Below are 23,783 nucleotides of genomic sequence, written 5' to 3'. Positions count from 1 at the left end.
TGCCTAGCCGGAGAGAATTGATCGTCGTCTGAAGGGCTTCCGAACAAGGGGACAAACGAGACAAGGGATGAAACTGACCATGCCGCTGACTCAGTCGACGTGTGGTGAGACAAACAGAAGTCTAGTTCCGTATTTTCCGAATTCCGAGCCTTTAATTAAATGACCATCGTGACTCGAGTCTTGCTTAAGAAAGAACATTAAACATTTACCAAAAAAAATTTTGTAGCATCCTTGAGAATTACTGGACTACTGTCAAACTGCGTTACACTGAAAAATCAGTTGAATTCCAGTGGCGCCACGAGACCGTTGAGGTACATTCTCGTTCAAAGAGCACAAAACCTAGCTGCACAAATTATAAATGATACAAGGGACCGGAAAACAACTGCAATAAGCTGTAGCTCTTAAGAGCGCCTGTCTGTAAAAATCAGACAAATTCTAAATTTTGTGGCAAGGGTGGAAAATTCGATTTCTTTCATATTTTAATGTCAGATAGGCTAGGATATAACAAAAATCACTGTATAGTTTTTTCGGTGAAATATCCTTTTATTTCAAAGAAAAATGCAAATAACGAAAATCCGTTAAAATCGTCTTTTGAGGCGCTAAATTATTACACGGGTTTGAGAGCCTCGCGTGCGAGAACAAATAATTTTACCGCTTTTAAAACACTAAAATCGTTTTTTACAATCTTTAAATATCCGTTTGGAATGATTTTGGGAAATATTGCGTCGTTCTGTGTATGAGAAATAATTTAATTTCGTAGGCATACAATTCACTGCAGTAAAAGTACTTCGTGAATAAAATTAATTTTCACCATGTGCGAAACCTTCAAATCGATTAAGCTTCTGGTGGTTGAATGTTAGAAGGATGGTCTATACATTCCTGTAAAAATTTATTTGGGCAAATGATGAAGAGCGACGTGAGAGCTTTTCAAAGTCCGTACAAAATGCAAATATTTGACCCCCCGCGGTAAACTTGGAAGTCGCGGGTCAGACATAATTTTTAGTCTGTGTTCATGTCTTGGCCCATATTATGTTAAAATAAGCACATAGAAAAACATTTCGAAATGTTCTTACCTTATAATATGCTTAAAGACAGATCCAAATGCCATTTTAGCAAGATTCTCTGGTCGTTCGTCCCATAAGTTTGACCCGGCTGTTTGTATTTATAAAACGTCCGATGTAGTCACCACGCAAACTGGTCGAATACAAATCTTTGATCAACTTTCGGTGCACTTCATCAAGACTGCATCTTCTTCGACGGCTAAGTCATTTGTGAGTGTTGCTTGGTTTACAGTGCACGAAAACATTACATCTGATCGCTGCTAGAATGACAAAAAATGTCTGCGCTTTCGGTCTATCTTTATCTATCTTGCATTGCAGGGAGTTGTTTGTTCGTCACGCAATACAATGTCCTGGATATTTTAGGGGGGTGGAAGAGGGTTAAAATGCGAAATGCTTGATAACTGAACATGAAGATGCTCAAGGCAACAACAACAACAACAACAACAATTAAAAAAGTGATGCCTTTCGTTATGTTATTTTTCCCTTGCTAAAATCCAGGTAATTTATGTATTCGCGAACTCATTTGCGCGTGCAGGCACGGTTGTTGGGAGCGTTGCCATTGCGGGGGGGGGGGGGGGGGGGGGGAATAAGATTTTACTAAACAGTATCAGTATTTACTGATGAAGATCACTACACATCCATTAGCTAGTTCTTTCCATCTTTAAATGCAATAGATCCTAGTATGAAACCAAAAATATCCCTCATTGTAGGCATCTGTTTGTCATACTATGTCATGGGCATGGGCGAGGGCTAAAATGCTTGAAAGCTGCACTCGGTACTAGTCCTGGAACTACACATACTCTAGGTTTGAGACACAAAACTGCAAAATTAAAAAAAAAAAAAACGATTTATTTAACGAATTTCGTCTTTCCTTGCTTGCTTCATCTTTGGTAAGCCCCAATATTAATTTATCACTGGTTGCAGGCTAGCACTATTCTTAGACAGTGTTAGACTAATAACAGCTTTTCGGGCCTTATTTTTCTTACTCCTCTTAGTTATGCTAGTCCGTTCACCAAAACTTGAAAAAAAAAATTACCTCAACTAAACAGCTTGCGCAAGGCTATAACAGCTTGTAAGTCGGTAGGTTAATAGACTGGACATAACTCCGATCGCTGCAGGTAAGTGTGCTGTCCTTGACAGGTAGATAGGGCTAGTAACAGGTTATGGCGGTCTGTTGAAGTAACTCAAGCGACGAGCAGAATCGGCTCCAATATAGTGACTAATGAATGCAGTCTGAAATGTGAAAGAGTGCTCTGTTTCCAATCTGATGGACGACACTTAGGGCCTAGTTAATGCCGTATTACTTACCGACCAGAGGAGGGGTGGGGTGGGGAAGGGCGTGGGAGGAGATTGGTATAAAACCAGCCTGTAATAACCTAGCTCCCTTCGAGTTACTGCTATACCTTCACTTTCCTTGCCTATTAAATTCATAAACCAATCATCATGCCACATGATGGTTTCGGCCTCAAATTTGATACCCTCTCCGCTCCTCCATTTAACTAATTTTGAAAACAAGTAAGCACCCCAAACCGTCTCCCCCATCCCTCACAAAAAACGAAATGTTCCGATCCTTCATATGATAATAATAACCGGTTTTTATCTGGTGCTGGCGTGGGGTGGGGCTTCTGACAGGAGGGGTGCTCTCGGGACGGATGATGTTGTGGCCCACGCGCGTTACGTAACACCATCATTTCCTTCAGGTAGTATCCAGACACGTTTGGTGGCTTGTACCGCGTAGTCGTAGTGTTGTATCACCAACAAGGGCCTTAAAAGAACTACAACCCTCCATTTTCAGTGTAACAAACTTGACTTTGAACAAAAAAATTCACTTGTGCCCCCCTCTAAGCATACAAACGGCGCCAGGTAACAGCACGACCAGAATTTGTTTACTTTGTAACTATTTGGCGATTCTTTCTCACGCTGAATGGCCATGGCCATAGCCATAGCCATAAATTCGACTGAAATCTTTTAGCGATTTTATTTTTAATTTTAGAAAGATCTTCAAATTAAATATTGTTTAATTTAGACCATAAATTTGATAGTAATTGAAAAACAACACACCCAACCAAGTAACACGCAGATGAATGAAAACCCGAAGCCACAGCAGACCCAGACTTATTTACGGAAGAATGAAAAAATGGGTGATTCAATGTCCTCCTAGGAATGCACTAACTCAGGAAAGCAAACGAGCGGCAATATTTTTCGCAGGGGCGCGTTCTTTCATTCCTATTTATCAACTATTCATACGGGAAATGCGCTATTCGGGGTCATCTGCGTGAAGAAAAAAAAAACCTTTCTCTTCGCTTTTTTGGTTTCATGCTAGGATCTATTGTATTAAAAAATTGAAAGAACTAGCTTAAGGATGTAGTTATCTCCATCAGCAAGTACTGATACTATTTTCGTAAAATGTAATATCCACCCCACCCCGAACGCTCCTAACAAGCCAGCCCGCGCGCACAAACGAATTCGTGAATGAATAAATTATCTGGATTTTAGCAAGGAAAAAGAACGTAACTAAAGGTATCACTATCTTAATTGTTGTTGTTGCCTTGGGTATACCTGTTCAGTAATCAAGCATTTTCGCATTTCCCCCCTCCTCCACTCCCCTAAAGTGGCCATGAGTGGTATTGCGTGACGAACAAACGGCTCCCTGCAATGCAAGATAGACTGAACATCCTGAAAAAGACAACATTTTTTGTCATTCTAGCAGCGATCAGATGTTATATTTTCGTGCACTGTAAACCAAGCAATACTTCACAAATGACTTAGCCATCGAAAAAGATGCGGTCTTGATGAAATGCGCCGAAAGTTGATCAAAGATTTGTATTCGACCAGTTTGCGTGGTGTACATCGGACGTTTAGTACAAACAGCCGGCTCAAACTTATGCGACGAACGACCAGAGAATCGTGCTAAAATGGCATTTGGACCTGTCTTTAAGCATATTATACGGTTAGAACATTTCGAAATGTTTTTCTATGTGCTTATTTTAACATAATATGGGTCAAGACACGAACACGGACTAAAAGTTATGTCTGACCCGCGACTTCCAAGTTTACCGCGGGGGTTCAAATATTTGCATTTTGTGCGGACTAAGAAAAGCTCTCACGTCGCTCTTCATCATTTGCCCAAATAAATTTTTACAGGAATGTATAGACCATCCTTCTAACATTCAACCACCAGAAGCTTAATCGATTTAAAGGTTTCGCACATGGTGAAAATTAATTTTATTCACGAAGTACTTTTACTGCAGTAAATTGTATGCCTACGAAATTAAATTATTTCTCATACACAGAACGACGCAATATTTCCCAATATCATTCCAAAAGATATTTAAAGATTGTAAAAAACGATTTTAGTGTTTTAAAAGCGGTAAAATGATTTGTCCTCGCACGCGAGGCTCTCAAACCCGTGTAATAATTTAGCGCCTCAAAAGACGATTTTAACGGATTTTCGTTATTTGCATTTTTCTTTGAAATAAAAGGATATTTCACCGAAAAAACTATACAGTGATTTTAGTTATATCCTAGCCTATCTGACATTAAAATATGAAAGAAATCGAATTTCCACCCTTGCCGCGATATGTTTGATTTTTACGGACAGGCGCTCTTAACTGATAAAGACTAAAACTGCCTTGCCAACTAACATGGTTCAAAACTTATTCCGGAAATGGTTCGTTTGTGAACTTCAAAGGAAATTTGCTTTAATTTAAACAGGAAATCCCATGATTTGTCCACTGAAGCAAAAGTGGGACGGAAAAAAGAGGTAAAAGATTGCATTGTGAAATCGTAGGCGGAGGTGTTAACTCTTTGTATGGAAGCTGCATTTTCATTATTGACAGATGCTCTTGATGCGATAATCCACCCCAAGTATTGACATATCGACGTAACTTATCACTTTCTAATTTTTTTTCTTTGCTTTATTTCTTATGTTGTTGTTGTTGAAAATTCAATAAGGTATAAGGCACGATGACAGAATCTAAAAGGGGGACTGATTTGTTCAACGGTTTTGATTTGATTGTCTGTGAATTTCTTGATACCATGTACGTGTCGTTTGATATGATTTACCTTGTGGACAAGCTATGCAGTCCCCTGCGCTAGTTCCAGGCGCTTTGTCATAGGGAACGAAAGTTCCAGTGGGGCACATTTTGCAGCCATCGTTCACATAAGCTGCAGTGTCCGAGTAGAAACCGCCTATAAAAGATAATGATAAAAAATATTGCCGCCATCTTGTCATTAGCGAGAGTGTTACAAGTTAGAGTTTGTAACACAGTTCAATAACACACTTCCTTCAATGGTATTTTGCAGCATTCAAGTGAGATAAAATAAACCATCGAATTGAAAATCTTTATTACACTACATGCCAGCGGGTAACATTCTATATTTATTACATATTATGTGTGAATATCAGTGTGATAAAGCCGTTACTAAAATTGATACCCGTAAAGTGATATGATATCATTTCACTGCAGTGAAACAGCGTCGATTTTATAATCTTGAAATACTCATTTATTAACTTCGCTGCGCAGTATTTTAATCTTTATTATGCAACTTCATACTTTTGATTTTGTTTAGTTTAACACTCAGGCTATTCTATCCGCATTACGCTTGAGAGCAGAGGGTTTCTCTTCAGTGACTTCTTTAAATTTGAAAGGCCGTTCTACGCTATCTAATGCAATGTTGATACAAATTGAACGGTAATTACGATCGAGAGCACGAGCCTATTGGTGATTCTCTAGTAAGTAAGGGACATTTTTCGTGTTTCAGTTACTTATGTTTCATTAAATACTTTAACCGCATTGTAAGTCGATGGAAATGGACACAATTTATTCGCAGGGTGGTATTATAGAGTCTACTACTTGAAATTTTACATCAAATACAATACGGCATTTTATTGCTGTTGAGTTGTCATTGTTGAGAGTCTGCTACTTTCGGGTTGGCCGTTACTTTTGGGGGAGACATTACTTATGGAGTTCAATACGAAGATAAAAAATGAACGTTACTTTCGGGGCCTGGGTTGGGGGGGGGGGGCTTACTTTCTGAATTCTACGGTTTATCAGCGTTTTCCTACATCTGAGTTCCTTTTTTTGGGCGCAAAAGATTTAGCTGATTCGTTTGAACTTTGGCACACTAAATTATTTCTTTTGGTACTGGATAATTTGCGAGTTGTGGAGTTGCAGTTGCGAGTTGCGAGTTGCGAGTTGCGAGTTGCGAGTTGCGAGTTGCGAGTTGCGAGTTGCGAGTTGCGAGTTGCGAGTTGCGAGTTGCGAGTTGCGAGTTGCGAGTTGCGAGTTGCGAGTTACGAGTTGTGAGTTGCGAGTTGCAGTTGCGAGTTGCCAAAACTAGAACATGAAAATTTCTAGTGAAGTTAACGTTATATAAAAGTTAGGGATCACAAGGACGTAAAAATGGACTTTTCAGAGTAAAAGGTACTTAAATCTTTTGTTGAGTTTAGTTTTAATATAAACCAAAGTTACGACCAGAGAATAACCTTTTTGAGCAAAGGACGGGTTAGGGATCGATGCCACTGATTAATAAATCTCAGTTAAGTTATAACATCGGACGAATCCTCCATGGTGAACAAAGATTAACTGCACGACTACGTGGTCTTCACCATCACAACTTTCCATATCGTTACATTCCGTCACAGTTTCTAAGATTTTCCCACGCGTTCATTAAACCACAAAGAGCGGATTCATGTGCACGTGCGTGTGCAAGCAAAGAAAACACGTAAGAAATTCAGAAGGAAAAATTCCCCGGAAAAAGAGCAAAATCGAGGAAAACTTTTCTAAGAGTGCCAATTTATAAAAACGATACTAATAATCAATACTAATAATCGATAGTTCAGAAAATGAATCATAGCCAACAAAATTTCACGTTAGTTCTGTTTTTCAAATAATTACTGACACCGACAGGTTACATTACTGGGTCTCCGAGGATACTTTACGGCTGGCCGTTCCATATGATCGGCAACGATCACCCCATTGTTGAAAACAGTATTTTAGGTATCGAGAGCGATCGTCTGTGATGGAAAAAATACAGAAATTTGTACCGTCAGGCTTCGATATGATAACTGCGACTGATCCGTCAAGATCGGTAGCCATCATAAGCAAACCTTTACCCTTATATCGCTTGTATCATTTATGGATAGCGGGCAGTTTCGTTACATTCAGGTTTTGTTATTAGCAACTCAGAAAATACCCCCAAACTTGATTGCCACCCCCTTTTTTGGTTTAGTCTTTCGGCAAAGATGCTTCTTTTATTTATCACCTGGTATAGCGTTTTGTGGTTGATTTCTTTGCTAAGTAAATTTAGAGCCTTGGGTATTCCCATGCATAAAAGTGACACAAATGCTCGTGTGAAATTTTGAAAACAACCCCCTAAGAGTGGCCTATTTTTTGGCCGTGGGCTTTTACGTTTTTTACCCTTAAAACGGTACGAAAGAAAAATAATAGGATTTGTCCATTTTTTACCATTGTCTGAGCTTTATAAGGCAATGGCATAGGTCCCTAACACTTCTTTTACCCAAACCTGTAACCCTCTGGGTGTAACTAGGCTGATATTAAAACTGAACTCCGAAAAACGAGTGCCCACCCAGGGGTTATTGCTTATTTTTCTCAAAATTTTCTTTTTAAAGTCTTTGCTATCCTTAACTTATTATCTTAACTTGACTAGGATTAGAAATATCCTTATTTTGTCTGTTTGTAACTCGCAACTCCCAACTGCAACTCGTAACTGCAACTCGCAACTCACAACTCGCAACTCGCAACTCGCAACTCGCAACTTGCAACTCGCAACTCGCAACTCGCAACTCGCAACTCGCAACTCGCAACTCGCAACTCGCAACTCGCAACTCGCAACTCGCAACTCGCAACTCGCAACTCGCAACTCGCAACTCGCAACTCGCAACTCGCAACTCGCAACTCGCAACTCGCAACTCGCAACTCGCAACTCGCAACTCGCAACTCGCAACTCGCAACTTGCAGCTCGCAGCTCGCAACTGCAACTTGCAACTCGCAAATCCACAACTCGCATTCTTCGCACATCCTTTTCTTTTCTTTTATTTATTTATTTCTTTTATTCTCTATGCAGAAGTAACACTAACAAAGAATTGAATCTCATTTTACGAAAAATTTTGTTAACTGTGAGATCCGACGACACAATTTTTTTTGGTTAACCTCAGATAAGCCTCACTGCCCTCAAATTCAAACTATATATGTAAATATGTTATATTTTTATTGCGCGTTTTATGTCTAGAATCTGCCGGCCACAAATTTAAATTACTTTAAATTGTGACGATTGAAGTCACATGTACACTAAGCTTAAGAAGTAACTTACCAGCTGGACATTCTTGGCACTTAAGGTCAGCAGAATCTCTGACAGATTTATTCACAAATGTCCCCAATGGACACGGAAGCAAATGGTCTTCATTGGAAGAATAAACGCGGGCAAACCCAGATCGACGGAAGGCCTCACGCAAAACTGGCTCTATAAGTACGTTTTCCTTTGAAATGTCCATGTACTCAGAATCATCGAGGCCTAATCCCCTAAAGACACAAAGTTAATATGGAAGTGATGTAAGTTAAACCCAATCATGATAAATCAATGAAAAACCTAACTATGGTTTCGCGACATTGTTTCAGTTGTAAATACGTGAAGCACTTACAGGTGGACTGTGCAAATATGATTCCCATCTTCAATTTTCATGGTTCCGATTTTTTCTTCATCCAAAGTTCTAGGTAAATCAAACAATTTTAATGTGATGGTTACTTCCACTTCCTGGCTATTAGTACAAGATTACACTTTTTCTTTTCCCAAATTCGCTTTTTCAAAATAAATTTATTAAAAGAACAGTGAAGACGTAACTATTCTACAAATGGAGATATCAGAAGATTTCAAAAGCGTCTTAAGACAAGCACAACGTGCGCACTCATTTTACTGTGTAACGAATGCCATTACAAAAAAAAACACAAACAAGCACGGACAGAGGCAGCAAGTAGCAGAAAAATATAAAAGATTAAGCAACATCACAATCTGCCAACTTAATTGTCTTGAAAAAGACAAACAATTAAACATTGATAACTTCAATAAAACAAGCGAATCTCGTATTATCTAACTTTTAAAAGACACCTTTGAGGTACTTGTCCTCTGTTTTCCAATTTTGGTGCCATAAATACACGTTATTTTTAATCGTGTCGCTGTTATAGCCGTTTGGAAGTAGACATATTCAAACAACATGTAATGACATGAATAAAAATAATCTACCAAATATAAAAATAACGAGCCTCTCATATAACAAAAAAGGCCTTACTGGTTATATTGTGACTGAACCTTCTTAAGCCCAGGACGCTTTTTACGGCTACTTTTTGTGGAAAAATGTTTAGTTTTCCCTGATAGCTCTTATATTTCTAGACCAGTTTAAAGTGTCTGCATTAATAACCCATGTTATGTCGGAATATTACGTGGGTTGATAAATGAATCAATTTAGCTGGTAGTCGACATTTTAAGAGAAAACGAGAAATTCAAGCTAAAGGGTCCAAGATGGCCGCTTTGGAAAACAAATTAGTAATTTTTACGTGATATGATGCCATCATCTCACTTTGAAGAATTTAAAGAAAAACGTTTGGGACGGTCTATATGCTCTCCAAGGCTCCATGTCTAAGCCTTGATGCGCTTCAAGTGAAGAGGTTGAAAGGTAGGGGCAGCAGGCTCACAATGTCAAAGTTAATAATGTAAATTTATACGGATTTTGGTGATTTTGTGGTAAGTACTCTCATTCATTAGGTAACGAGAATAAAACAAAAGAAATCATGTATTTAAAACAAGAAAGAACTTAAAAGAAAAATACAAAGATATTTGGTGGGAGTGGGCTACTGAAAAGAAATACATATAGGTAGGTAGATAGGTAGGTAGGTAGGTTGGTAGGTGGGTAGGTAGGTAGGTAGGTGGGTGGGTAGGCTGGTAAGTAGGTGGGGGGAAGATAGGTAGGCAGGTAAGTGGGTGGGTGGGTAGGTAGGAAGGTAGGGAGTAAGGTAAGTGGGTAGGCTGGTAGGTAGGTAGATAGGTAGATAGGTAAGTGGGTGGGTAGGTAGGTAGGTAGGTAGGAAGTTAGGTAGGTAGGTAGGTAGGTAGGTAGGTAGGTAAGTAGGTAGGTGGGTGGGTAGGTAGGTAGCTAGATAGGTAGGTAAGTACGTAGGTGAGTAGGTGGGTAGTAAGGTAGGTAGGTAGGTAGGTAGGTAGGTAGGTAGGAAGATCGGTAGTTGGGTAGGTAGGTAGGTGGGTGGGCTGGCAGGTACGTAGGTGGGTAAGTAGGCAGATAGGTAGGAAGGTAGGAAGGTAGGTAGGTAGCTAGGTAGGTAGGTAGGTAGGTAGGTGGGTGGGTAGGTAGGTAGGAAAGTGGCTAGGTAGTTAGGTAGGAAGTTAGGCAGGTAGGTAGGTAGATAGGTGGGTACGTAGGTAGGTGTTACAGAAGAAAGGATCTTAGAAAGTGCATTGAAAAACAGAAGCTAATTTTTAAGGGGATTCATAGGTGATTTTTGTCCTCATGTTTAGCTACGAACAAAATTTTAAATTTTGCAAAAGAAGTATATTGAGAATTGAAGCAACGGGATTCAAACGACTTTTGAATGTAAATTTTGGTTAACATGCTAATAATGCTTTTTTTTTTAAGCGAGAAGCCTTCCGGCTCACGACCTAACTTCTAGTTTGACGTTCAGGCTCCAAACGGGATTTAGGGCTTCAGAGCTCGGGGTATAGTAGAAATTTCGAGACCTCCAGAGCTCCAACACAAAACTTCCAGGCTCCGGAACCCCATGGCTTTCTTCCATTGTTCCATCTAGCCAAAATCAGCAATTTTGTCTGGGTATCAAATATGCTTCGGAAATCACGTCAAACTTTTTCAGACTCCTGCAGGGTTCCAATCATCTCCTTTTGGGACACTTGATCATCGATACTTACATACTAATTGTGAGGTTGTCAACCATGTCGAACGACTGAACGCTGACTTTCTTTAATTTTGTCCGTATCATGTATCTGAGGAAACAAAAACTGGTTAACGATCATTTTAATAACAATGAAATAGAAATTTGCACGTAAAATAAGAAATTACAGGGAATTTCAGTTGCATCTCCAGTTCTGCAGTTATTAAAGCATGCATCCCTAACATTTAACTTGTATGTGACTCACACTCGCATCTTCTTTAGACAGGCTATTTCGATGATTCGCCTCAGTAACATTTCTCGACAGAAACCTCACGACATGCAACAAATAAAACAGCTAGGATATTACTTTACTAGTAACTCAAAAGTTTGCCAAATTGCATGTTGTTTTGTGGAAGGGTGCGTTGAAATCACCATTTTTTTAATGAGACTGAAGCATCATCAACAACAATAGAACTTGAGCCAAATTTCGTACAGAATAAATACTTTAATTGCCGGATGTCATATGAAGCCATCTTTTGATATTGAGGAACTCAAATGAAATAGTTCTGTATTCACTAGATGTTTTTTTGGGCAGACATAGAGGCTAAAAAGTTAAAAGCCCACCCCACCCCCCACCCCCTTTCTTCTCCCACTAAATGCATCAATTATCCCGTAAGCGAGGACCTTGTTGCACGCAAAAAATGGTCGGTTAAGGTAGGTGCAGTACGTAAATCAACAAAATAAGGTAAAAACGCCCACCATTTACTGAGATCAGTCAAACATGATAGCTTTTTAAAAGCTAGGTCTTTACAACACGCCTTGAAAATAATTTGGTGGGCAGTTCATTGTTTAAATATAAGGAAATCGCCAATAATCTTTTCTTTTCGCAATATATAACGATCTTTTTTAATGAACAAACAATTGAAATTCTTTACTTAACCGGTTGATTTTATGCTTACACTGATAAACTTTCGTATGGAACGGTGAAGGCCTGTAATCCAATAGTCTTGATAGGGTTATCTGAAAGCAGTCTAATAATAACAGATATAACAATATATGCAATACACTTGCTCTTGCTTTTACTTTCCAGATTTTGGTGTTATGATTCCCTGCTGTTGAGGATAATAATCGCACCGAGAAATGACGAGCACTATAGTTTATATACATCCCTCACTTTGGAAGATTACACCAGCGTTACTCCATCTATTTATGGTATAGTTTGCTATGGGTTTCCAAATGTCCCTGTTGTTAGAGCAACCGACTTGCTGTGTGGAAAGTCTCTTGAACTCAACTCCTGTAAGGTATTCAGATTTTTACGTTACATTCAGTTGGTCTAATTAACAATTATTCCATGAGCGCGCGTTGGATATGAGATGATAGATAGCCAACGAGGCGCGTAGCGCCGAGTTGGCTATAACTAATCTCATATCCAACAAGCGCGAGTGGAATAATTGTTTTATTAAATTCTCCGCGTTTGGATATTGCTGTTGAAGTTTACTGAAGTTTTATACTTTAAGAAAAAAATTCTTGGAAATTAAAACGACCGGATGTTGAGGCAACCTCCGACCAAAGCGCGCGAAACGTAATGATCACATGACACGCGCAGCTCTTTGCAAACGGAGTTGAATGAAAAATCGAAAGCGAAGAAAATCGGACACAGTCGGACATCTAAAATTCAAGGAACGTTTAAATGTACGAATCATAACCTTTCTGAGAGTAGCATTGAAGTGCTTTTGAAGTTCCAGCTCATCGAGAAGCGTAATAGTTGTGCACATTTGAGCAAATGTTCTGCTGTGTGGTGCCGAGCGAAGGAAGAGATCAGGGCAAGGACGGCTTTTTTCATGCTGAACTGAATTCCTCGCAGGCATTTTACAACACTTCAGGCAAGTCCAAGTGTACGAGGTACAACCTCACTGAGACAAGCATTCAGTGCAAGTTTTTAAACTTCAAGCTTATTTGAGAAGCGTAAGAGCTGTGCACATTAGTGCAAATGTTTTGCTGAGTGGTGCCGAGCGACGAAAACGAAAATTATGGCCTCCGCTGGTACGGATTTCATAGATGAACTTTTCCTGAAGCCCTCGTACATGCGTAAAAACATAAAGGCAGGCATAAAGCTCCTCCTGAGAAATTTCTTCGATTGGTTTTAACTGACCTCAGTAGTAGGTTATGAGTGGAATTAACCTGGTTAGTGGATCCCCTTGGATCCCCTTCGATCCCCTTGGATCCCCTTAATTAATATTCCTAAGCGTCGAGTCCATGACGTCATCTATTGTTATAACCTAGGGAAAAAATGCGTTCCTGCATACTAATAACTGTCTTCCTCCATACTAATTAAGTGTCTTCCTGCATAATATTAAGTGTCGAGGTTTACTAATGAGCGTCACTCTTGCACAAAGGAAACAATAGACATGCCCAGGCTTGCCCGCTCTATACCCACCCTGATTGGATCTTAAGATTTATATTGTCTGTTTTGAATAAAAAGCGGTTAGATTTCGAAAGCGTCATTCCTTCATTCAACTTAAACTCGCTGGGAAAACTTTTTCCCAAAATGGCTTTTTTCACGAACGTTGTTGATCTTCAAGCTGCCTTGAGCGCTTGTTTAACTGTCCGCGACTGGGAGATTTTGACTGAAGCCCCGTTTGCTGGGAAAATTTATCTCTGATATTTCAGGTTATTCGTGACGATTATCGATCATTACCGTTAAAAAACAAAACACACACACATATATACACAAAGTGGCGCTGAAAACTCTATATTTCAAGTTTGTTTGACTATTACAAGACCGTTTTCTCCTATCTATCTCGAGGAAATAAAAATATATATATATATTAAAGTCACGCACCGTAAGTCAGTTAATTATGCTAGTTCGCAAGCCTAAAGTTGCATATAAATTAGTTCAGTTCTGCTGGAAAAACCCAAGGGAGTATCTTGACGCATTAGTATATAATCAATTTTATATAACTTAACAAGGATCAATGGAAACACGCGACTTATAATTGCTAGCAATAGAACCAGACAAGAGATATCGTTTAAAAAACTTTATTAAAAAACAATGAGGAAAAAGAGTCAAATACTCAGCGATTTGAAAGGAAAAGGAATGAAAATGAATCATTTGACTGACTATTACAAATCCTTTTTTTCCGTTTTATTTCGAGGAATAATAAATATTCCTTCCGTGTCTACACAATTTTCCTATGGCCTCTAAGCCAAGAGTTCGACTTTCTTTGTTTCTTGCGGTTTGCCTTGTTCTTTGAAGTCGGTCTTTTAGTTTTTGCTTTAAAAGAGGCCTCATTTCTCCGCTGTCTTGACAGTTCGTACACCGTTTCTTGTGTCTTTACTGGATTGTGATAGTGTTTTTTTCCGGAATCATCCGCTTCACTTTCGTAAACGACGACTTTAACTTTAGGTTGCAGTTTCGCCTCTTGTAAATACTGTCTTCGCTGTATGTGCCCTAACTGATGAACATCCGCGAGATGGTTAGCTAATCTGACAAGGTATTTAGCCCCGCACGATGGAATCGGACAGTTTCTGCAAACTCTCTTGTAAACCATGTTGACAGTTTGGTGACTGAACACAAATTACATCTTTTTCGCAAATAGTCAGGTTATATAAAGTGTCAGAAGGGCCAAACACAGACCAGAAAGGCCATAACCAGGCCAAACACAGGCCTGAAAGGCCATAACCAGGCCTGAAAGGCCAAAACAACGCCAAAAGGGACAAAAGGAGACAAACGGGCCATTTGTAGTTATATGTTTTTATTATTATTATTATTATTATTATTATTATTATTATTATTATTATTATTATTATTAGTAGTAGTAGTAGTAGTATTATTATTTTTCTCAGACACACGCGTGGGTGTCGCTCGTCGCTAGTCACGCAACAGCTCTCAACTCAACTTTGGAATCATCATCTTTATTTAAAAGTGTCATCACAAATAACAGTGTTTAATTAAAAAGTTTTGATCTTGCTTTAGTAATTTGTATTTCAAAATTCAGATGTTTTTAAATTTTTGTACAAGTTTACCGATTATTGTTATTATTTTCAAGTCATCAATCAACACACTTAAAGTTTGCTTGTTTACAGTTTTATTGAAATGCAACAATACAAAGATCCAGGAAATAAAAAAAAAAAAAAATCCATAACAGTCATAGTAGGTTTAGTCTTGATCTTGTGGAATGGGCTACTTTTCGTACAATCGATTGAGTAAGAATTTCCGCTTATCGATAGCAAGTTCCGTCGATTCCAACCAATCAAATCCTTCTGTGTCTTTAAGCTCTTTTTGAGTTTCCATCACTTTTTTGAAGGTGGGATCTTTTTTCATTGCACGCATCCATTGTAGATTCTCTAAGAGCACTTTTCTCAGCTCTTTTCTGTAAACAGGAACGAGAGCGTTTACGGCTTTACTACGAGCCACATCTTCTGAATCGCCGTTTTCTTGGTATTGATTGATCAAAGCGTTAAGCTGGGTCTTGTGGCGGTTCTCGGCTTCATCAAGAATGCGTGACCACGGCTCTAAGTTTTCTGTTTCTTCTTCTTGGGAAGACTCCGTTCCTTGACTAGAAACTTCGCTTTCTTGGGAGAAATCGCTTTCTTGGGAGAAATCGCTTTCTTCATTGTCTTCATCATTTCCAGCACCTTGTTGCAGGTATAAGGTATAGTTTGTGCTCGTCATCTTTGGTTTGAACCGCACGCCTTCTGACAGGAAACTAAACTTCAGAAAGTAACGCGTCTCTTTTATAGAAAATTGATGAAGGCGGGGTTACTAAGCGTTCTCCTTCATAAATAAAAGAAGACCAGAAAGGCCATAACCAGGCCAAACACAGGCCTGAAAGGTCATAACCAGGCCTGAAAGGCCAAAACCACGCCAAAAGGGACAAAAAGAGACAAACGGGCCATTTCTAGTCATGTGTCTTTATTTTCTCAGACACACGCGTGGATGTCGCGCGTCGCTAAGTTTTAATTGTCTTATAAGCTCTCTGTGATAATTCCCTTGTCCCGTTCATGGTTTTGAAACAGGTCGCTAATAGTTTCCGATATTCTATTTCAATATCACCATTCTACACTTTTTCGAGGGTGTTTGGGGTTCCAACAGTAAACTTGCTAGCCATGTTGTTAAGGAACTGACGGTCTGAGAATCGAAGTCGATGAAGATTTCGCATAAAATAGATTGCGTGTAGCCGGTTCGGGTATTGTTATCGACACTGACTCTGGGACTACCCAATCAGAGTAGGTGTTGGATATGACTTATTGTTTCTCAAACAAAAGACACACGAGATAATTCACATGCAAATTTTCGAGCTCGAGTCAAACATTTGTTAAACATAATTAGTGACTAACGCGGTGTAAAGATGAATAAAACTTTATTTCACTCAAAACCTTTAAAAATCTTTCAAAGGATCTCAAGACAGCTCTATGTCCACACAGACGGTAATGCAATATATTTAATTAGAACAAACAGGAAGATCTTGGTTCCTTATATTGTTAAGCATAGCAATACATTTTGATCTGCGTAAATCTCGTGCAAAAGCTCTAGAATAAGAAGATAACTGTTTATCTCTTTCTATCTCTTCATGTTCTTCGGGGCTGATGACATAACCTTCAAAAGGTACGTGTTTGCCTTCAATATGTCTTTCATATAAAACCTTCAACACTCGGAAACTTTCGGGATGATGGCCGTCATCACTTGCGTACTTGAAATACGCCTGACGCAGCAAATCGTCTTTATCTAAACAAAGTGAAGGATCTGGGTCGTCTCGAGAGTCTTCTTTCATTTTTTGGACATAAAACTTGTAAGATTCCCATACTTCGTCCATCCATTTTCTGTATCTAAGACCGTGAAATATTTTAGGACTTCCCAGACTGTTGAATCCGTTGTCACACATTAAAAATCCTTCGTCATATTTGCGTGCATGGCGCTGGCGCTGAATAAGTCCTTTCTGTTTAACCTCTTGGCGATGATTTTCAAACATCTCCTTTATCTCTCTATAAGGATGAAATCTCGTGAACCGTGGCTGAGGTGAATATGAGAGCCGCTCCTTGATAGCATGCGATATTGGCTGGTCTATCCACATGAAAAAGTTACACTCTTTTTTGTGGCACGTCAGAAACATGCGATCCTGGCTCCACGGTTGTTTACTTTTTCTCAATGCTAGCTTGTTAGAACAATCACAGACCAACTGAGCTGCATACCTTTTCACATCAGAGTGTGTATGATGTGCGATACGCTCTATGTACTCTTTCCATTCTGAAGCAGGGGCAAACATAAAGCACATTTTCTCGGGACAGTAAACATAGCTAAATCCTTGCGCTTTTTCTACCAATTCTAACGTTGAGCGGGGATGAAACGGGCAGAACTGACTCGCTTTATCTTTTGTCGACAGAGGTGTAGCGCTCGATTCGACTTGCATGTTTGGAACCATCCTTGCGAAATATAGCAGCAATAAAATAATCTTTACTCTAGTTGAATGATAACGCTTTCAAATTTTGCGCTGTTTTTATTAACTCTAACAATAGAGTCTTGACTATCCAATCAGGGTGGGTATAGAGCGGGCAAGCCTGGGCATGTCTATTGTTCCCTTTGTATTAGAGTGACACTCATTAGTAAACCTCGACATTTATTAGTATGCAGGAAGACACTTATTAGTATGGAGGAACGCATTTTTTCCCTAGGTTATAACAATAGATGACGTCATGGACTCGACGCTTAGGAATATTAATTAAGGGGATCCAAGGGGATCGAAGGGGATCCAAGGGGATCCACTAACCAGGTTAATTCCACTCATAACCTACTACTGACCTCTTACCGCCAGGATTTGCAAGCCATCCTGAAATTTTTAAAGGTAACCGGTTGTTATTGTTGTTGTTGTTATGTGATCTAGAAAATCGTAAAATCTTGCAATTTTGAAGATTTTAAAGGAAACTTCAGAGATACGTACCATTAAATAGTGTCATACCGAACTTTGTCGCTTTTATTGTTGTTATATTGAGATGACATTGTTTGGTATTTCTTTCTTTTCTTTTTTTTTTCCTATATTTTTCCGAAGAATCTTTCGCTTCCCGCCGAAAAAGAAATTTAGCTTAGCGACACCTAGGGCATTCGTTTTCCATATAAGGTCAAACTACGGTATATGAGCTGATAACCGAGATTTAGTGAACCAATCAGAACGCTAGAAATGCAATATCCGAGGCTGAGAATTTAATAAGTTCAATTATTTCATGAATCACACATTTTCTTTTGTTATTCAACATCCTTTATTTAACTTACATACTTCATGAATATTAAACTAACTGAAACGAGGGATTTATACAGATAAATCCCTCATTTACATTAGCAGTACTGCGAGAAACGCACACATCAGGTTGCTTCTATTGTTCTCCGTTTCTCACCTAAGTGTGACGGTACTAATTAGCCGGCGTTTGTCCCCTTGAACAAAGGATCGCCTTCATGAATAATTTCATGAAATAAGTCAGATAAATACCTCGAACGTCAATATTAATCCATATTCATCCCTCGGGCCTACGGCCCTCGGGATGTATATGGATTAATACCTCCGTTCTCGGTATTTATCTCTTACTTATTGTACTCCGTTTTAGCGTATATAGGTAAATGTAGTTCAAAATTATTGGTAATCATTAGCTATCCATATCCCCTTATTTACGACTCTGTCACCTTTATTGTTCATTTAGATAGTCACTGGTGACTTGTTAAACCGTTTATATGCAGCACGACTGTAAGAAAACATGAGTTATTTGTAAATATTTAAAAGGACCAACCGAATATTCCTTCAGTAGGTTATACGTACATTCTTTCGAGTCTCTTTAGATTCTTGAAAGCCTGCTCAGGAATTTCTTGGAGGTCGTTGTTAGCAAGCGATCTAAAAGAAGGTTAAAATTTGGCGTAAACCAGAGTCACATCCTGGATTATTTTAAGCGCCCCTTATAGTTATAACTGAAAATCGCTGTCATACAGGCGATTTTTAAAAGAGTCGCTAGCAAACACCTGGCATAATTCCTCTACGATTAAAACCAATAACCGAAATTTGATTTCACTGCCGTTTGTGGCAAACCCACAAGTTTTAGTTTAATATGAAAAATGATATTTATCAAGGTCTGCTTAATTATTCATTTTAAGGACCTTTATAGCAGTTAGAAGTTAATTTTTAGTTCATTACTAATTCTATAATATATATATTTAGTCAAGCCTAAAAGCGGAGCTTCACAATTTCTTTTTAAATTGCATTTATGGAAGGCCTAGGCCGAATAATAGCTCTTTCTTTGTCTGTTTTTGGTGATCGAGGAAAACCGGTTTGCGAAAAGTTTGCGCGCGCTACTTGCACTGTCACTCTCTAGTCTTACGTAGACCTTAGAAAAAGAGGCTAGACTAACCATAAAACAGACTTCAAATATATCATTAGCGTAACAAATGGAAAAAATATAATATTTCGAAGCAAGCAGTACAGAAATAAACTAAACAACGATCTTTCGAAAATTCGCACAAACAAGCGAGTCAACGTTTTGCTTTTGATGAAAATGAAATCACACTTTAATTTTACATCCGCTTTTAAAGAATGTTCTGTGCAAAGACTTTCAGTGAAAAATATTCACACGTCTTACTCTTTGCCCTTATGTTCTATTGTTTTAAGTATTTCTGTTTGTTTTCCGTCACGATTGTCACAAATAAATGCTTAAATTAGAAATCACGGTATGCGAGACAAACGTGTCAGTCATTTATACCAACGAAACAGTGTTACGAGACTATTTTAGCTAAGAATCAAATTTTGTTAAATGAAGCAAAATGGGACGAGATTACAAAATAAATTCCAAGGGAAATATTGACCATGGACCGAAAAACGAAGCTCAAAAGGCTGCTCTGAAATTAGCAGTATTGAGTTAAACGTCGTGTCAACCCTGCAAGAAACACAATATCTTGCAAAACAGCAAACCAGCCAAGTTTTTTGTCAACAAAATCACATGAGTAAGCGCCTCTTTGGACACTAACCATTCTGTTCGTTTTACCACGTTAAGTGTTCGAAAAGTTTCACGAAGAAAAATTCAACGTTTCGTCGCCCCAGATCGGAGTAAAATGATTTCACTTCAAGATTCGGCTGGAATTAGCTATAAGGCTGTTTATGATGTGCCGCCTATTAAAGAGTTGATTTGTTTCTCCCACCGCTAGTTGTCTTGCTCTTTCTCCCGCTGTTGGTTACATAAATTGACTTTGTATTTTGTTGTCTTCAACATTTGTTTTTGTTTTTCTTTAAACAGCGATACAACTTCCCACGATACAACTTCCCACCAAACAAACGCGTACAGCAGCACAGCCTCGCATACTTGACTGTGCCATTCGCATTGGTTTTGCTATGGCGCTACGTACGGATGGCCGGACGGAAATTTCTGGCATCGATGCACAATAGCAAGAGTTTGTAGGTCAGATATTCACTTAGAAGAACGATACGTGTTCGTATGAAATACACTTCTCAAACTCATTAATACTTCAAAAGCCAAAGACAAAGGAAATTATGCACCGTGACGTGTTTGGAAATCTGATGAAAAACTCCTTGTTTTGCATCCTTAATTTCTCTTTCAAAATCAGTTTGTTTGAGAAGTTATATCAAACACTCGTCACAGTGTTTCATCACAATATCAAAAACCTCGAAGTTCGTCAAAAATACTCCGCTACGCGTCGTATTTTCAACTCTCTTCTCGGTGTTTGATATGTGATGAAACACTGTGTCTCGTGTTTGATATATTACATAAAAGTACTTATAGAAGCCATTAATTAAAGAGAAGTGGTTCTACATGTGAATCTCTGACCAGGAATGCTATTTTCGTCTTATTACATTTACTACTTACAAAGTTTTAAGACTCGTCAGGCTCTTAAAAGTTTGTGCATCGATCTTCTGGAGCTGATTGTCACTAAGGAATCTGTAATTGAGAGGTTTAAATCAGTACATGTGTTTTTCATTTAACCCTATCAAGACCGGGTTGGGCAGGAGAGGCATTCTGCCCGCGGCGAGTTGAACCTGAATACTTTTTTAATATCTGAGCAAACGGCCTAAAACTTGAGGACTTTTAAGAAAATTCATCTGGAAACAAGTTGATGTCATCGGTAACTGTTCATTGACTTTAATGTTTCCATGGCAACCAGCTTTTGAAAGCCGGTTTTTTTCCAGAAAATGGAAAATCTCTATATAAAATGAAGAAAAGTCACTTTTCTTTCTGTAACTTTCATGTTTTTAGCTCATATTCGTGTTCCTTGGTTCGGATAAATTTTCGCTTAATGTTCGCGCTTTCCTGAAGTTTTGGAGAAATCCAGAAATCCAAGATGGCCGCTATTTGAAAATCATCATGTCAGTACAACGTTATATGAAGTAATCACAACGCGTTGCGTCTCCTCCAAGTCTCTTCATCATAGCTTTTGTACTTGGGAAATTATAGAGGAGGCGGAATTCGCCCACCCCTCCCCTCTCCCCCTTACCCAGCCGCAGAAGTACAAATAAAGGCCCGGTCTAGATAGCGATAAGTTAAAAAACCACGTTAAGTGAAATCGAGTGGGGCCATTTTGCAGCTGATTGGCTGACATATAATTCACGTTGCAGTAATACTATCCGGATCCTGATAATCAGTATTATACTTAGTTACTCACCAAACTTGTCTGATTACGAGAAAATCACGACTCGTTTATGGGATTTAAAGATATTTAAGGTGAGCAGTGGTTATCCGAGACTTTTCAAAAATAACTGATACCATCCATGTCACTGAAGGTAACAAAAGGGAGTGAACATTGAAAATTCCCAAGTTACTCAACAACTATCAGAACCTTGCAGTGATTCTATAACCAGTTATTATTCAACACATTGTGACACTACCCAAATGTGGTCATGTTGAACTCAATATATGTCGTCCGCACACAACAGATATTCTGCGATATACGTAGTTTTCGTGAGTTAGGAAGAAAAATGGCAGAGCCCTTTCAAAATGTATAAACGTCCTCGCAAGATCACCAAACTATTAATAACGCTGTTTTATACTGAACACATAAAAGACAACTAAGGTTCCTCTAAGAATTGTAATGGTTCGTGCAAAAACTTTTACTGCTTACCTAGCTTTCTGTTTGTGAACGGGCAAATTAGAGTTCAGCAAAAACGTTTAATATATTTTTCGCTAGACTTTTGGATTGTCCCGTATTCTAGGGCTCAGGAATTACAAACAGTACATGCAGTTCCTTAGATTGGTTCTTGCAACCGATAAACAGAGATCTCGACTCGTCTGGAAGAGATGGAAAAAACCACCTGAGAAAATCCGAGCTCGCACTGAAGTACCTCGAGAAATTTTGGTTTTCCGGCAGCAAAACGATAGACGGAGTCGACGGAGTACAAAGTAATTATTCTCAGAAGCATCAGAGCCGCTTGAAAAAACCGTTTAGTTTCATAAAAGATCCAGAGTTCTTGCAAGGAACAAGGCACTAGATGCGTTTGTCAAAACACTGAGGAAAGATCGTGAAATTGCTTGGGTAGTAAACAAAGAAACACTCACCCGAGAAATCGTTGAAAAGCTTTTCTAGTTTGTTTAGCTCGGCCCGGCTGACCAACAAATCCTTCGCAGCAACAAAATACAGTTTGGTTTTAGCTTTTAAGGCTACAAATTTGTGGAAAATTTTGCCGGAGCGATTGGCGCGGTAGACGAGTACTCAAATTTTTAATTTGATGCAAAACGCTCTCGATTTCATTCACACTTGAACAAAGCTGCCACTTTCATTTATGCCGGTCCGCGCGCGCGCGAAAACGTTACAAGTTTATTTTTTTGGCAATAAAGATCGCCTCCAGCTTTTCTGCTATAAACCTGTGCTTTGTTATCAATGTGTTGAATAATAAAACAATTATCCTGCTCAATCTTGCGGAATATCCCCTGCTTTTAGCCAACTCGGCCTACGGCCTCGTCGGCTAAGTATCAGGCGATATTCCACGCGATTTCGCAGGATAATTGTTAAATAGTACATACATACATACATACATACATACATACATACATACATACATACATACATACATACATACATACATACATACATACATACATACATAAACTTTATTTAGACACGGTAAAAACATCAGTTACAAGATAAAAATTTAAAATTATAAGTGATTTACATGTTTGCCGTGTGGGAGTACGAGGAGGACAATTGGCGATCTATCTCATTTCTAAAATTAGTAAAAGATCTAATGGCTCTGACGTTAGATGGAAGGCTGTTCCACAAATGTGCCCCACTGTAGCAGAAACTACGTTTCAAAAAATCGGTACGAGGCTTAGGCAGAGCCAATTTGTTTTCACTATTTCTAAGTCCATAGTCCGCGCTGAAGGGCTTAAATAGGCCTTTCAGGTACTCCGGAGACTAATCATTTAAAGTTTTAAACATGATTTTCAATTTTTGCTTCTTCCTTCTGGTACAGAGATTATCCCATCCCAGCTTACCGCGTAGAGCGGTAGCGCTGGAATAGTAATCTGACTTTGTTATGACCCGAATGGCGCGATTTTGTAGTTTTTGTAATATGTCAGCTAATTCGTTGCTGAGACCGTCCCACACAGGACAGCAATAATCAAAATATGGTTCAATAAGGGCTCTATATAGTAATATTGCTGTATCGTCGCAAATGAACGGCCTCAGTCTTTTAAGTGCACCTATGCCAGAGGAGATAATCTTGGCAGTCTCATTAACATGTTTGGACCACGAAAGATTTTGATCGATGTAAAGTCCTAAGGATTTGGTGTGGGGCACTAACTTTTTTCATATGTTGACGAGAGC

The 23,783-nt window shown here is 38.9% G+C and overlaps 1 protein-coding gene across 1 annotated transcript in view; it reads right to left on the bottom strand.

Moving 5' to 3' along the window:
* Nucleotides 1-23,783, bottom strand: part of LOC146448612 (uncharacterized) — a gene marked incomplete at its 5' end in the record, with an annotated part of 123,245 nt that overhangs the window by 9,346 nt on the left and 90,116 nt on the right. The window contains 7 exons of the mRNA XM_085102419.1: nucleotides 5,127-5,252; nucleotides 8,397-8,605; nucleotides 8,725-8,793; nucleotides 11,016-11,090; nucleotides 11,938-12,009; nucleotides 18,784-18,855; nucleotides 20,834-20,905. Coding sequence (XP_084958545.1) covers nucleotides 5,127-5,252; nucleotides 8,397-8,605; nucleotides 8,725-8,793; nucleotides 11,016-11,090; nucleotides 11,938-12,009; nucleotides 18,784-18,855; nucleotides 20,834-20,905 — 695 coding nt within the window. The remainder of the gene's footprint in view (nucleotides 1-5,126; nucleotides 5,253-8,396; nucleotides 8,606-8,724; nucleotides 8,794-11,015; nucleotides 11,091-11,937; nucleotides 12,010-18,783; nucleotides 18,856-20,833; nucleotides 20,906-23,783) is intronic.

The sequence above is a fragment of the Pavona decussata genome, unplaced genomic scaffold (assembly GCF_977016875.1).
Source record: "Pavona decussata unplaced genomic scaffold, jaPavDecu1.1 SCAFFOLD_856, whole genome shotgun sequence".
NCBI lineage: Eukaryota > Metazoa > Cnidaria > Anthozoa > Scleractinia > Agariciidae > Pavona > Pavona decussata.
The sequence above is the reverse complement of the archived record's forward strand: the minus strand, read 5'-3'. Positions and strand labels throughout refer to the sequence as shown.